The 15,531-nt window shown below is 42.5% G+C and overlaps 2 protein-coding genes across 3 annotated transcripts in view; both read left to right on the top strand.

The window, feature by feature from the left end:
- The window catches only part of Ipp (inositol polyphosphate 1-phosphatase), a 33,856-nt gene that overhangs the window by 1,204 nt on the left and 17,121 nt on the right, over positions 1-15,531 (top strand). Inside the window, exons 2-3 of one of the 2 annotated variants that reach the window (XM_075681470.1) lie at positions 3,491-3,599; positions 8,336-8,435. In XM_075681470.1, coding sequence (XP_075537585.1) covers positions 8,411-8,435 — 25 coding nt within the window. In that variant the 5' untranslated portion in view covers positions 3,491-3,599; positions 8,336-8,410. The remainder of the gene's footprint in view (positions 1-3,490; positions 3,600-8,335; positions 8,436-15,531) is intronic. The other variant, XM_075681469.1, reaches the window with a different exon arrangement.
- On the top strand, positions 15-3,049 carry LOC142572386 (uncharacterized). Its single transcript, XM_075681468.1, has one exon. The coding sequence runs from the start codon at positions 379-381 to the stop codon at positions 2,224-2,226; it is 1,848 nt and encodes a 615-aa protein (XP_075537583.1). The 5' UTR covers positions 15-378; the 3' UTR covers positions 2,227-3,049.

Genomic DNA, 15,531 nt, shown 5'->3' with positions numbered 1-15,531 from the left:
ACTTATTCGGAGACATTTGCTGAATCATAAATGCGCCAGTGTGCGCTGCGAAAAATTTTTCAGCTCGCGATATCTGTGATCGATTTTTATTCCGTCGTCCCATCTGCACAGGCGAATACTTGGATTCGCTGTAAAAAGCCGCTTTTCCGACGACCGATAACACTACCTACGAAACTTTCGCGCGTTTGATCTTGCCTCCGCGGACCATGTTGTTACAATTTTCTCAATTTTTCTCCATGATTTCCTCCTCCATGTCTCCAGCTTGATGGGCTGCGGACATGATGGAGCCATGCCGAGTGTAGGGATGCCTAGTTAAGGGCCTTAATTTTTCTCTCCTGCAGTGATTACCTGTGTAAATTGCCGTGGTTGTCTAGCGAGATGGAGGACTTGGAACGGTTGCGGCAGCCGTGGGAGCCAAACGAGCACTGGGCCATGCGTCGAGAGTTCATCCGACGGCACCGGAACAGATTTCCAGAGAACCGACTTCTCTGTTTGGCCCAGACATTTGTGAACATGGAACTTCTTGGGTGCGCATACCCAGCTCGCGTAGCACAACTTGTGCGCGAGCTAGCGAAAGACTTGCCCAGGTCAGAACGCGCCAAGGCCCCCGCAGTTGCACCCGTCGCCTTCGTGAGGGCCAGTGACCCGTCGCCAAAAGAAGCTTCGTTAGAAGTTACTGCAGGGTCGTATACCGCTGTGCCAGACAGACAGCAATTCGTAGGTGGCTATGCGAACAGGGCTGGCCTCGGATGCAAGACTCGCAAACAACCTGCGGGCGGTGATAATTCTCTCGACCCTAGCAACGCTGTGCCTCCCAGGCAGCAGTTTGTGGGCGGCTTTGCGAACAGGGCTGGCCTTGGGTTCGAGTCGCGCAAGCGGTCGCCTGATAGCGATTGTCTGGACTATGCCAGCGCCGCGAAGCTTGCGCGAAAGCCAACCGACAAGCCTTCAGGAAAAAGTGCCCCCGCGCCACCCGAAGAATCGCCGACTCCAGTCAATTCCAAAGATTCTACTAGGCTCCCGAAATTCCAGGCCGCAGCGCAGATGATCAGAGACGACGTAATCAGCGGGCCCAACACGCTGGACAAGCTGCAGCAGGTGTTCTCCAAGTGCGGCTTTAGTCTAGACGTGCAGTTCGAGGAGCAGCCTGCCCAGAAGCAGAAACCACACTCGTTTGAATGTGTCGTATGCTCGGATGGTGAAGCACTGGGAAAGGCGTCAGCCTCTAGCAAAAAAGAGGCAAAGCGCCTTGCTTTTCAGGTAATCTGGGACGGTTTCTCCCGTGTTCCGGAAAGCCCCAAGACGCCCATACGCGCGCCTGCGCCGCCTCGCAAGTTCGAACAGAGTGGCAACCGCGTTAACGCCGGAAAACAGCAAACCAGCCTTGAGAAGGTTTGCACTCAGCAGAATTTGACTGATGATGATGGCGTGCTAGATCTAGAAACACTGGTTGTGGTTCAAGCATTGAATTCTTCCTGTGACGCTATGTCAACCTTGAGCAGGACAGCATGTGCAAACAGGCTGAGAGGCACTTTTGAAGTGGAGAGTGCAGTATCTGGGTACAAATGCACATACATACTTGGGCACTGTGAAATCAAGCATGGTGTGGGTGAGACAAAGCAGGAGGCGAAGCTCGAAGCAGCATCTGCATCCCTAGCCTACCTTCAAAGTGTAGCTCCTACACTTAGGATGAAACGGCGTGTAGATGGACATGGTCCTGAGTTGACCAAGAACACCTTTGGCGCTCCTGGTGAGAGCACTGCCCAGGGACAAATAGCCTCTGAAAACATTGGCCATAAGCTGCTCAAGATGATGGGTTGGAGTGGTGGTGGGATAGGCAAGGAGGGTCTTGGCATTGTGGAACCTGTTATGCTTAAGGAAACATGTGGCCGGAAGGGCCTTGGCTTCAGTGGGGGCCCTGCCCACATGAATAGCAACTTCAAGACAAAAGTTCATCAGGTGCTTAAGGAGTTTGCAGACACAGTGGTGCTGCAGGACCTTGTGTTTTCGCCTGAGTTTGACAATGAAGAAAGGAAGTATGTGCACTCGGTGGCGCGCAGATACGGCCTCAAAAGTGTTAGTGTGGATGGACCATCAGGCAGGTTTCTCACAGTGCGCCACAAACTATCTGTGCGGCAGCTTGTGGACACAATTCTTGCCTCGGGACCAACAGAAAAGTATGAAGTTGTCATGCCAGCACTGCAAAATTCTGACGAAGAGAGTTGACACTGATCACTGAGGTGCAAAGTTGCTGCGTGGTGTTGCACTGTATAGTGGCAGTGAGTGAAAGAATGTGTTCAAGCAGTGGCCGCAGATAAAAATTGCGCTTTATCAAATCAAACCAGATTGCAATGATTTATGTGAATAAAATGGACTTATGCAGGCAGTTCTTTGATGGAGTGGTGTGGAGGAGGTAGTAGAGGTGTGTGCCTAGGTCTGTTCAATTCGCTTGCACTGCTGTCAACTAGTTCACGGTGGTTGACGAGAAGTTCAGAAGTTGTGCAGCTCGATTTCTGAGGTGCAGGCCCAGTGAGACACTCGAAGCGAATGTGAAGGTGCAGGTGTTTTGTCGGGCTAATGTGCACAGAGTGCGCAAGTTTAAGAGGTCCTGAACTGCAGGTATGGTCGGCTTACACACAACAATACACACTACACTTGTGTATACACATCAGATGTGCGTAAGTGGGGATCTAACGGCGCTCGCACCCGTGTGCTACGTCGTCTGCTGCGCTGCTGCTTCGCACCTGTATGCCTGCACCAAGTCAGCACCGACTGTGGAGTGGGTGCAAGAAAATCGTGAACCAGCCCTGCACCTTTCCTTCACCTTTTGAAACAAATAGCATGGTTCTGCAGGTGCCATTGCTGCACCGCTGAAACAAATGGCAGGGTGCAGCACCTTGTGAACTGGTTCAGATGGTGCAGGCAAATTGAATGTACCCATTATCACCATCAATGGGGATATTCTGCCCCACATAAACTGCGTCCAATATACTACGTTTGCTGTAATCGTCATACACATCACTAAATAAAGTAAGTGTACTCCATTTACTCTGAGGTGTATACATACATTTCTGAGAAAATCGCAAAGCGACACAAAACTTGCAGTTATGTTGTATGTTCACTGGGATGTTCAATACATTTGGGAAATTGTAAAACTATAATGGGAAAAAATATGGATTGCTAACTTCGAGCTGAAGCACTTTACGGATGTTTCACCTGAAATATTAAAAAATTCCATTCCTAATTTCAACCCTTTCTCAAGTTTCAGAATGGTAAATAACAGGGGTGTGTGAATATTTGCAATTTCAACTATGAATTGAATAGACTTGAATATTGACTGAATAATTGAATATATATGAAATTTGACAATTCGCTATTTGCAATTGTCAAATATTCGTTTCTGTTGGATTAATATGAGGGATAACAATTATTGGAGTATCGAGGGACAGAGTCGGATGCAAGTGAGAACTGATTCTAATGACTGCTGCAGGAGAGCCGCGGTTGTTGTGCAAGGCCACCGGTTCCTGAGAAAACTCGAGACAAATGGATGCTTTTTCTTTTCTTCCCCTTGGAAGCCTGTATTCAGGCCTAATACCTAGGTAATCAACTCTCTAATGTCCGGTCACTCAGTACAAATGCCTCACTTTTAGACAGCCCATAAACTGATTTGTCAAATTTAGGCAAAGCAATTTTTTATTTGATAAGTCTTGCCATGGGGGGGGGGGGGGGGGCTTTCATTCTTTTACAGCAGTGTTAAGTGCTGTAGTAATGTTCTCTCCTTCAATGAACACAATACGTGCATCTAGTGCATTTCACTATTTGAACTGCTGTTCCTCTAGCTTGTTTCATTACTGTTATTGCCATTGCACTCCATATTACTGAAAGTGGATGTTCATTTGCAAACTGTCAGTTCCATTCATGACATGCATGTGTCAAATAATGTAAATAAGCTGCTACTTAAGAGAAAATCAATATTCGGAGGCAGTTTCTTTAAAATATTTGGCTAGGAAATTTCACTATTCAAGCACCTCTAGCAAATAAATAGTCAAATGGTGCAACCTAGCTAGTATGTCTAATATGCCTTATGCACAGGCACATTATCCTGCAAAATAAAAACATCTTTTCTGTGCAGAGCAGCAATGTAGTTGTAATTCAAGTATATTGCTTGGTGAAAAATCATTTCTGTGACATTTTAGGATGGACGAAGCTTCGTAAAATATTTCTTATGAAAACTCTATTGGTAACTCTTTAATACATAGCTCTAACTTCTACAGAATTGAGACAGCTTTCACTTGTATAATAGTGTGTCGGGGCTATTCCTAATTTTCTCTTGCAGCGTTTGCCTACTTCCGTAAGTGCGTGCACAACAATAGCTGCGGCAAGCTGTATGGATTGTAGTAGCCACCATGTTTGCTTTGGACTGGTATGATTGTTTCTTGCATTCCAGGCAGTTTGTGGAAGGTAGGTGGGTAGATAGATACCTCTACAATAAAAAGAAATGCATGCCCAACAGTGTAATCGAACCTCTGAGCATAGCAGCCCATTGCTCTAGCCAATAAGTCACATTCTTTTATCATTTTCAAACATGAGATGCTTTTACCTCCCATTGTCGGCGACCTTCAAGTGACTCAGAGCTGTTATCCGGGCAAGTTGAGAGAACAGAACAACATCATCTGGGCAACCAGCCAAATTTAAGATAATGTGGTCTGTGGCCTCCTGTCCTTTGTACAGGACTGCTTTACATAGGCTAGTTACTGCCCAAATAAATAAATTAAAAATATTGCTTCCGAGTTCTTCCTAATGTTTGTCTGCAATTATATATCACTCAAGCCGTAACTTCTGGTATGCTGAAGTTTTATTTGTAATTTCCAATAGCATCGTTTGAAAGTCAGATACAGGGCCCCATACACTTCATTGTCATATTTTGGCGCTGAGACAGGGTTGCTGCTGCTCTTTTGAACGCCAGTGGTCCATGAGTCCCACGGCATGGGTTTTGCGTCACCTCGAGAGATGGCGCTACGCTGCATGGCGCCTCCTTCACGCATTTTTCTTCTTCTAGCTGGGCATTGCGCTCTGTCTCCCTAGCGTCTTTCACTGCCTGTCGTGCTGCCTTCAGCCAGTTTTCTTCTAGCTGGGCATCATCCATATGGACTAGTGCACAGTATGGTGTGGCGTGGGGTGATGCGGTGCAGTGTGGTGTGGTAGGGTGTGCCGTTGCGAGCATGCACTACACCAATTTTAAGATTGTGACTAGTATAATCTCCAACCAATATGCTTTGCCAGTTCCATTTGGTGCTTACATCTACTCTACTACGGTAGAGCCAGCAATTTTTTTAAAAATTTTTTTCACGTACTGAAAATGGGCAACACGAAACACAAATCAACAACAGTGGAAATTATTACCAGCCAGTACCTGTAGTTCTGTGGAAAGGCAGTAAACTTCTTGATGGGAGCAACCGAGTCAGGGGCACCTACTGAAGGGTGTAGGGCTCAATAAACGTTGCTATTGATATGCTACGGATTCTTCTTCATACACCATATAGGCCGAGAAGCATTGCACCATCAAAAGGCATGCCATGTTCTTTTCTCGACACTAAGCAATGCGATAGTGTATGGGTCTAAAGGAAAGTCCTTTGTAAGTGCTCTATAGTGTATCCCAATAGAACCTTTCATAGCAGCAATCAATAAAGGCATCCTTAATGATTTTGAGTTTCCCACAAATGAAACAATGCCTACCCCATACGACGAATAATCCTTTTTCCTCCATCCAGGGTTTATTCAGCAGAGTACCTGTATAAAGTTTAAAGAAAATTACTTGGCCCTAGGCGGTATGGGCATCATTTGAGAACGTCCCCCTCCGACCCAGAATTGTAGATAGACTGGTTAAGTTGGACATGCAACACAGAGTTTACAAGGTTTCTATAAAGTTGCTTTCTTGTCACTCAACTCTGGTACGTTAAAAGATAAATTTGCGGTGAGTAACTTACAGGCGACATTTTTGTGAAAACTGAACACTCTCAGTAGAAATGACAAGGTCAGGCAACCTCCATCCAAGCCGAACCTGACGGACAATGCAAAGAAATGGGTCCCAAAGAGAAAGTGGTTAATAATCTGCCAAGGAAGAGATGCACAACACTGAGACTGCCTTTATGGACGGAGCGAAAAATGTTTATGCGAGTTGTTTTCTCCCACAATGAGCTCCAGTTAAAGTCTGCATAAATGCTTTGAAGCTGTTGTATATTCACACAAGGGCAACGCCATACCTGTAGTTCAAAAGATACATTGTAAACGGTGGCACAAGCAAAAATTCACAAGCTGCATTCCCTGCACTTTTCTGCGATATCACAGAGCTCAGTCAATTGCCACCTCGAGTACTGTTCACTGTGACTGTGATTGTCCAGTAGGACTCCCAAGTACTTGGGAGTAGTCCACGATCATGCGCATACACCTCTCATGCCAAAGCCAACTTGCTCTTTTTTGGCCTGCTTTTTTGGCCTGCTTTTTTTTACATTTGGCACGTGCCTCACATGCCAGTTTCTCGTGTTCTTGTCTCGTGACAGCTCATGCTTTGAGCTGCCGTGTGAGACTGCACTGTCCTATGGATCAGCTCCCATTGGTCAGTACTTTCTTCTGTAGCAGCTAACACTACATCAAAACTGTGCTTTGTTGTACTGCCTTCATGATTGACTCAGGATGATCACATTTAAAAATTTTTTTCTGCCAAAGTAGAAGTGCTATCTTCGTTTTAATATAGGCCACATGACATATAGACATAGCTACGTATGGCTTTATAACACTTAGTGGCAGATTGCATCACAGGATGTGTATCTCCCACTTACGCCCTTTAGATGCCTATGCAGAACTCAACAATCAGCATGTCGTGTAATTTTACGTTGAACGGACATACCAGGAATCATGGTGCTGCCATCATATGATCATCATCCTGTTCTTGCAGCTGTCATCACACACAGCTACTTGACTTATGCAAGTGTGTTGGTTTACTTAGTAATGCTTTGCAAAACCCCAAACAATGCTGGGTAGCCAGCTACCTGCAAAATTCTTTGTATAACATTGATTCCCACAGTGCGTGGGATCTGTTCAATTTTACCTTACCATTAACTACACCTAGAGATCAGCCAAACGTGCTGCTTAAAATGGCATCACAGATGCAGCCAAAGGTGACCACATATGTCAATTGAAGGTGGCGATTTACATGAAGCAAGAGATGACATCACATTTGCATAAGATTGTAAAACTCAGTGCATCTCTTAAAAATGTCAAATAGTTGTCTCTACATTGCATGTATTCTATCCTGTCTTGCTTGTAGGAGGCTCTTGTGTGCACGCTTCACTTGAATAAGCTTCCACATGAGTGAATTTTTTTTTATGTCCCGTCAGCTTTGTTCAAGGGAAGTTTGACTGCTTTACATCTCGGGAGATAACAATTATTAGTACCAAATTTCTTGTGCTAGAAAAGTGAAGTGCCATGTCCTTTTCTGGCAGATGCTTGAGGCTTGGGGGCAGTATTCAAAAATGCTCATATGCTTAAATTTAGGTATGCACTAAAAACTACAGGTGCCCAAATTAATCTATATCCCCCACTACAGAGCCTGTCATATTGCTTTGAAATATCAATAGATCAATCTGTGTGTTGCTTTGAAATATCAATAGATCAATCAACCTATCAATCATCACTGCACACATGTATGAACTTACTTGCATCCTGTGAACGCTTGCAGGCACAATGACTGAAGGTGCTCACAGTGTCCAAAAACGCACGGCTTTTATTTTATATGTCCTGTACTTCCTCTTCCTGCATGTGCTGCTGCTTTGGTCTCCCTAGATTTAGGCTCATGTAAAAATATCAGGTGGTCAAAATTTATCTGCAACCCTCCACCATGGCATCTCTGATAACCTAATTGTAGCTTGGGACATCAAATTTACCCAATCGATTAATCATTGATCAATGAAATAAACAGTCTGCATTCTTCATACCAATACAGTTCTTTGTAAGAAGGCAAGTCCACACATTGATACTCTGTTAAACATGATGCTAATACATGTTTATATGACTTATAGCTACCGTGGCTACTTGTCGTGTGTAGTTGGTGTTCCTAATTATTGATAGGTGGGATTTTTACTCCCAGGTCACTACACACTTAATTTGGGCTTGCCTAAGTTAGCACTCTCACAGATGACTTTGATACATGGTAATTACACAGCGTAGAGGAGTGTGGCAAATTTTTGTTGTAGTGAAGTACAGTTGAACTACTTTTTTTTAAATAACACCTGTTTGCCCCCCCCCCCTCTCTCTCTCTCTCTCTCTCTCTCTCCAGATAATCTTTGCTTGTTGAAATTCGGGAGGTGGTGAGTGGCTTGTCTGCATCCTAAACAGATTTGGAGAAGACGTAATGGCGGCCTCACTTGCATTACAAGGTGAGAACTGTGATGTTCATTTTGTGCTCAGTTGATTTTGTCATTTTTTATCCCACATTTTCATTTTTTTTTATTTGTTTGGGAGTAAAGCTTGGGCTGCATTTCCAACTGGCCTATCATTAATACACACCTCTCTCAGCTCTTTAGCTTTGATGTACTGAATGCGATTTTCTTGTTTCACTTTACCGGCTGTAAGTGGGTCACATGCTGTAGGCCTACTGTGGCCTGACAATGAGTTAAATGCTTGGACTTTGGTCCAACAGCATTAAACATTTGCAGGCATAAACATGACGCCACTGTGAATGCGTTAGATCTGATGTTAGAAAGTTTTCTTTAATAGCCGTATTAGTTGCCGTAGGACACTCGTTACCGGCTGGATTTTACTTGGGCCCAGTGTTAAGACGTGGCATATGCATCAGTAGCTTTCTTGGACAATTGTGGCCGAATGTGAGTGCAAACCTTACACTCACAAGCTTGGAGATGCACCAGTTGCTAATTGGCACTTAGCAACGAATGCACCTCCTTCAAACTCTGTTTTGAGGTTTAGTCCTATGGCCCTTACCAGCATGCAAATGGATTTCTTCCCATGTGCCTCTTCATGTTCATGGGGATGGGCATCAGTGAGGGAATATGCATACCTGCAAACTCTTTGAAATGTTTGTAAAGTTCATGAATTTGGACTCGTTCTATAATTTTATGGATGTTGTTAAGCTTTACAAAAAAAATTAGCTCTGTTCACAAAAAATACACACACAAATAAAGCACGAAAAACAAAATTGTGGTGGTACTCGTCCTGTATCGCAGAGTAAAGTGGCAACAGATAAGTCTCTGGAAAAATTGCTGTTAATTACCTAAAAATTTGTTGCTTGCTAGTACTGCCTGTTGAAAGTTTTCTGATGCTTGTGCGGTGCTGTGTCTAAAGGTGTGTGTTATTCCCTCCTTGTCGTGTTTGCAGGATTTTTTATTAATTTTGGTGCTCGTGGCCGGATTGGCAGATATGAATACATTAATGTTCAGAGAGTACCCATGTCTTAAAGAACTACAATTGGCTCCTGAGCCTCATGCAACTGTGTGTTAAGGGTTAGCATTGAGATGTGGAACATGTATTTCTGCTCAAGCACAAGCAAGAGATTGTTCATGAAGTAGATAGAAGCAGTTTTCACCTGCATTTTGTTGATTCTTTGCCAGGATGTCACTTCTGCACTGCAGAAAATGAATATTTCCCAAATACTCAGGAATGCCTGATAGAAAACATCAAGGCAAAAAAAAAAAACACCTGTTGCACACAAAAAGTAATTCTGGTTGTCTCCACAGAGGGTTCGTGCACCTCCTCGGAATCCTTGAAAACCTTTGAAACTCCTTGAAAATAAATGTGCTCCTTGAATTCCTTGAAAACTGGAATTGGGGGTGACTTTCAAGCATGTAAGGTAACAAACTCCGCATAGGGGACATGCCATGAGTACTGTCTCTCGGGGAAACAATCCTAGGTACTTTCTTTTGAGTGTTGCTAAACAATTGCAATGTGGCATTTCCACAGCCACCAAAGAGAGGCTTGTTTAAACCACATTTGCCATCGTGGAGCTAGGCAAATACCAGACCAAATTAACGACCAAGCTGTGCTACCATTTTGTTGTTTTGCTAGTTTTTTCAAACCACAGCCTTGATGGCACCATTTTCAAGCCCTAGGCTCAAGATATGCCTTGCGGAAAGTAAGTATCAGCCATTTGACTTCAGCATGAGTATCTTAATTCGGCTGAAATCGGACACTACCAGCCACCGTACCAAAAGGCATTTCACATTGTTACAATGGGAAAGTCAGCTTAAGAGCTTAAAGCATGTATTCAACTCAGCAGTTGCTTAGCCGCAAGAAATTGCAGCTAAGAAGGAGATTTTATTATTTTTCAGTGCATGTGCATACAAGTAAGAGTAGTTTCCGCCTTCCTGAAATTTCGCCTTCGGCATCCTTGAAATCTTTGAATTATCCATGCATTTTCAGCCAAATGTGCTGTACGAACCCTGTCTTCACCACACTCCTTTATTCATATGTAGTCTGTCCCTCACACCATTACTTTACATAGTTTATATTTGATGCTACTCCTCTTGCTATCGGTATCCCTTAATGTATTGTCCTCTGTTTTGTTGACGTTCTGTCTCATGCAATACTGGCTCTAACATCGGCAGCCATTAATCAGAATGTGAAGAGGGAGCTTACATTCATTTTCATTCTTTTCCTGGGTTATTTCACTTTGAGAAAAGGGTAAACTGCAAACCATCTGACACTCTCTCCACACACACGCACGTGCATGCAGGGGGTCCCAAAACTTAACATTAATTTGCATTTAATCATAATTTGCCTTTTTTTCTTCAAACTATATAAAAATGTTAAAATGATACAGTGACAAAGGCAATGAGTGCCTGGCAGAGGTCCCTGATCCCACCCAGTAGTCGCAGTACAGCACACATAAAAAGAGCACATTTGCTACAGATAATTTTAATAACTAAACAAAGAATTGTACTTGGTGCTTAACTCTGCAATGCAGTTGTATCACTAGTAAACTTAATAGTATTGTCAAGGTTCTGCACAGTAAAGTAAATCAACATAAATGACTTGCAATATTTCCCCCCCCCCCAAAAAAAAAAAAAAAAAAAAAACACCACATGCGTTTCACCTTGGAGAATTACAACCAATATCAACTGACCCTGCTTTTTTCGAGCAGTTGTAATAAAAGTATATGACTGTTCGGTTTGAAATGGTGCCCGCATGTAATATTTCGGACTACTTCTTGTTGGGATTATAGGGCAGCGGGATAAATTCTGCTTTGTTCGTAAAACACATTCATAAAGCTTTGGATGGATTGCATGTGTAATTTATTGCATGTTATAAGCCCAATAAGTTCGTAGCACATTCTTTCTCCAAAGGGTGCCGCTGTGACAGAAGTTATGTATAGCACATGCCTCCAGGCCCTTGTGTTTCAAGGACTCTGGTTAGGTAGCAGCGCTTCTAACCAATTTTTGCATCTGACAGGCTTTGTATGTTGTATCATTCTTTTGCAATGCATTTTCATGTTCAAAGTACACATTATTAGTAGTCATTGCCATACTCTTATTACATGTAGATTTTACGCACTTTACGGCGACTATTTTAAGGCCCTTTACAGCCACGTCACATCTACGTCACATCAACTCACACTGGCATGGCCCTCTTTGGCCATATCTGGCCCTTGCGACACTAAACGACACACAATTCACTCAATTTACTGCAGATGTCATAATTAGCCTCTGACTTTGAAGTTCGCCCACGTTTTGTGCGAAACATGCCCTCTAGTTTCACCAAATATAAACAAAGTGCCTTGTTTAGTTCACCGAAGACATCCTTGAAACCAAGTAGGAACATATTATAATGCATGAAAATAGGGAGCGGGGCTAAACAGCTCAGTAATTATTTGCAACACTGGAGCAGGAATGTAAAAATTTTGTCATACATTGCACTTACCTGGACTTCCCATCCCTAACCACGAAATATAGACCTGTTGTAACCTACAGCTATGTAGGTTACAACAGGTTTATATTTCTTCCTATCAACTTCTTCCTATCAGTTGGTGACTTCCTACACTGGGAAGCTTAGCTGATAGCAGCCATAACAAACACTCTAACACTTGAGCAAGAAATTTTTACGAAGGCTGTATTTGATCCAACTGAATTTAACTTCGGATAAGGAGTTTCCATAGTGTACCACCAACTTTCGCTAAATTTGCTTTTGGTGGCGTTTATAGCTCTGCCAGGGCTGCGGGCACAATTTCTCCCTGCTCGTTAGACGTGTTCATAACGCTCTCGAGCGCTTGCATACATAATTTATTGCGAAAGCCCGAGTTGCCCATTTATTTCAATACATCATCCATTAAGAGGTCCTTAGAGTCACCAATTGTAAAGAAGCTGCTTCCTTTAGTTCAATGAGGACACCAGACGAATCTAATATATCACGCATGAAAAAGTGAAAAAGAAAGAAAGTGAGGGTTCAATAATTATTCATAACGCTTCTAAACAAGCCAGAAATTTTAGAACTTCATGACATATTGCACTTAAAATGCTGCTTATTCCTTCAAAGTATAAAATTTCTGAAATGTAGAGTTTTCTTGGGACATTTGGAAACGTAGCAAATAACAATAGCGTGATACTTTCAAATGCTTGCTATATGATATATGAATGATCGAACTAACCAAGCCATATTTCTAGAGCCAGTTTCAGATGGTGAGCTTGTAGCTACATTTCTAACTCTCAGCAATAGCAAAGCCACTGATGTGGACAATATTCAAATGAAACCAGTAAAATATGTAATTGATATACTAGCACCCTGCCTTACCTAAATGTTTAATATGTGTTTATCTACAGGACTTTTCCCTCGAAATATACAGACAGCAAAAGTAACAGTTGTATATAAACAGGGTAATAGAAATGACATGTCCAACTACCGACCTATATCAGTTCTGCCTCTATTTTCCAAAGGTTTGGAGAAAATAATTTTGAAACGCCTGACCTCTTTCACTGACTGCTTCAACTTGATCAGTTCTGCACAGTATGGTTTTCGGAGAAACAAGTCCACAGAGCTCGCACTACTGGCCCAAAAGGAATTGATTCTAGAAAATTTTGAGTACAGAAATATGGTACTTGGGCTTTTTTTAGACTTTTCAAAAGCCTTCGACCTCATTAATCATGATATTCTGCTTCAAAAACTAGATCACTATGGCATAAGAGGTATCGCGCACAAATTAATCAAGTCGTACTTACTATACTGTACTCAATTTGTAGTCATTGAAGGAAAACATTCCTCAATAAAATCTATTAAAACAGGTGTCCTTCAGGGAAGCATCCTGGGACCGTTTCTGTTCATACTTTATATTAATGAAATTGTCCACATTGATGAAACAGCCCATTATATAACCTATGCTGACGATACGAGCTTATTCTTTTCAGGCAAATTGTGTGCCAATTTGGGTAGTCGAGTGAATAGCGCACTGTCTGAAATTAATGCATGGGCTCAATTGAACTCCCTAAAACTAAACATTAATAAAACGAAGGCTGTTTTATTTCACCCCCGCCACAGATATGTCCAGTTACCCACCATTTCGTTAAATAACTCTAAAATTGAAGTGGTAAAAAGCTTCAAATCACTGGGCGTGTATTTTTCACAAAACATGGCATGGGATGATCACGTGAACTACATTATTAATAAACTATCGAGGACAACCGGCATTATGCGCCGCCACTGCTACTATTTTCCTACCTCTGTTACCATACTCATATATAACTCTTTATTCTCTTCTCTATTGAATTACGCATTTCTTGTATGGTCAACAACAACAGCTTCAAACATTAGCAAACTTTCCGTCTTGCAAAAAAGTGCTCTACGCCTAGCCTGTAATGTCCCATATCGCTACCACACTGCAAAATTGTTTAAGAAGCACCACATCATTCAGGTTCCATCAATGTATGATTAGAAGCTATGCCGTTTATATAAACTCGGTTTGCTGAAAGATAATGATGCCATGACAAACCTAGCAAGGCTAGAGAAAAACTTTCTTGCTTATGATGTGCGCCATCCTGAAGTGTGGTATGTCGCCAAATGTAGAACCAAATACGGAAATCAAATGTTAACATTTCAATTGCCTACACTTGTAAACCACATAATAAAAGAAAATAAGATTGACATATCTAGTTCATCACCAAAACAACTGCGTTTAATGTTTGTGTAATGATGTGATACGATGATTTTCTATTTCTTTGACTACTACATAATCCCCTTTTCAAGTGACGTTTTATAACTCCTGTAAGTGTTTTCCTCTCAGTAGGTCGTACTCGCTTAGCCGCACGCTTTTATGCCTCCCCGTGTGATAGGGGGTCAGGGCTCCTCAAGCTGTTTTTTACAGCTTTTACCTGTCCTCCTCATAAGTTTTTCTTGTTGCGGAATAAAATCCAATTCAAGTCAATTCAATTGCTCGTCACTCAGAACATTGCTTTGTACTTTGAATAAATACAAACACTGTGCCCCGCATAGTCTACTGAGGATAGAGCAGGAAATAACTAAACACTGTGTATAACGCATAAAAATTGGAGAAAGCAAGTATTCAGTGGCTATTTTGAGTAGCTGCTTTCAGAGCACATAAGCTACCTACACAGTTCAAATTTTTGGTACACGTAACCGCAAAGTGGCCCCCAATTCTCCAAAATGTGGTATATCTGCTGTGCTTGCACCTGCCAGGAAAGAAGGTCTAGTGGAACCCTTACTTGGAAGCAGCCTGAAAATGAAATCGCCAAAAGTGCCCTCTTTCAAAAATGGAGGGAGGGGTGGGGGGGGGAGGGGGCAAATGGCATACTTCTTCCCGCTGTCAAAAGTGGGCAGAAGTATCCCCCCCCCCCCCCCACGGTAAATACGCCTGTGGCCATGACCCACTGATACGCTACAGAAAAGATGGTACTGCTGGACTTATACAGATAGCACAGGAGGGGGGTACTTGAAATAGTGTTTGAGGCACTCGCTGTGTAGTGTGCCTTTGACCCACTTGCATTGCACTTGGACCATTATGAAATATAGATGGAGATTTTGCCACTTTTGTTTTTTGCTTGTGTGAGAAAGCACTGTGTAGCTTTTTTCAGCACAGTTGAGCAGTTCCGACAAAGTTTGATGTGTGGGCACCAGTGATTGATGCAGCACTGGACATGTGCCATTAGTCACTGTTAGACCATGGTACTTAAGCAGCAGCTGTAGCTTGTATGTCATGGCATGACAAGCTATGGATACTGAAATGTAGCCTGCCCTTCATTCTTAACAAGTATAAATATGTAACAAGTATAAAGCATAAGTATCAATGCACAAAAGGTCAGCTATGAAAACATTTCTTACAGCTGTGGTGTGTGTCTTCTTTTTGCTTTTGTATGTCTTGTCCTGCATTGTACTAGTGCCAAGTTTTTATATTTTAAATGGTTTTTAAGTGTTGAGATGCAGGTACACAGTGTTGTAGCTGTTTTATTTATGTATGTTTATTTTCTGTATGCTGTTGCTATGACTATGGATTATGAGTGTCTAGATCCTTTAGCTTAC

Source organism: Dermacentor variabilis, chromosome 2 (genome assembly GCF_050947875.1).
Source record: "Dermacentor variabilis isolate Ectoservices chromosome 2, ASM5094787v1, whole genome shotgun sequence".
In the NCBI taxonomy this organism is placed as follows: Eukaryota; Metazoa; Arthropoda; class Arachnida; order Ixodida; family Ixodidae; genus Dermacentor; species Dermacentor variabilis.
This window is presented reverse-complemented; position numbering and strand designations above follow the sequence as displayed.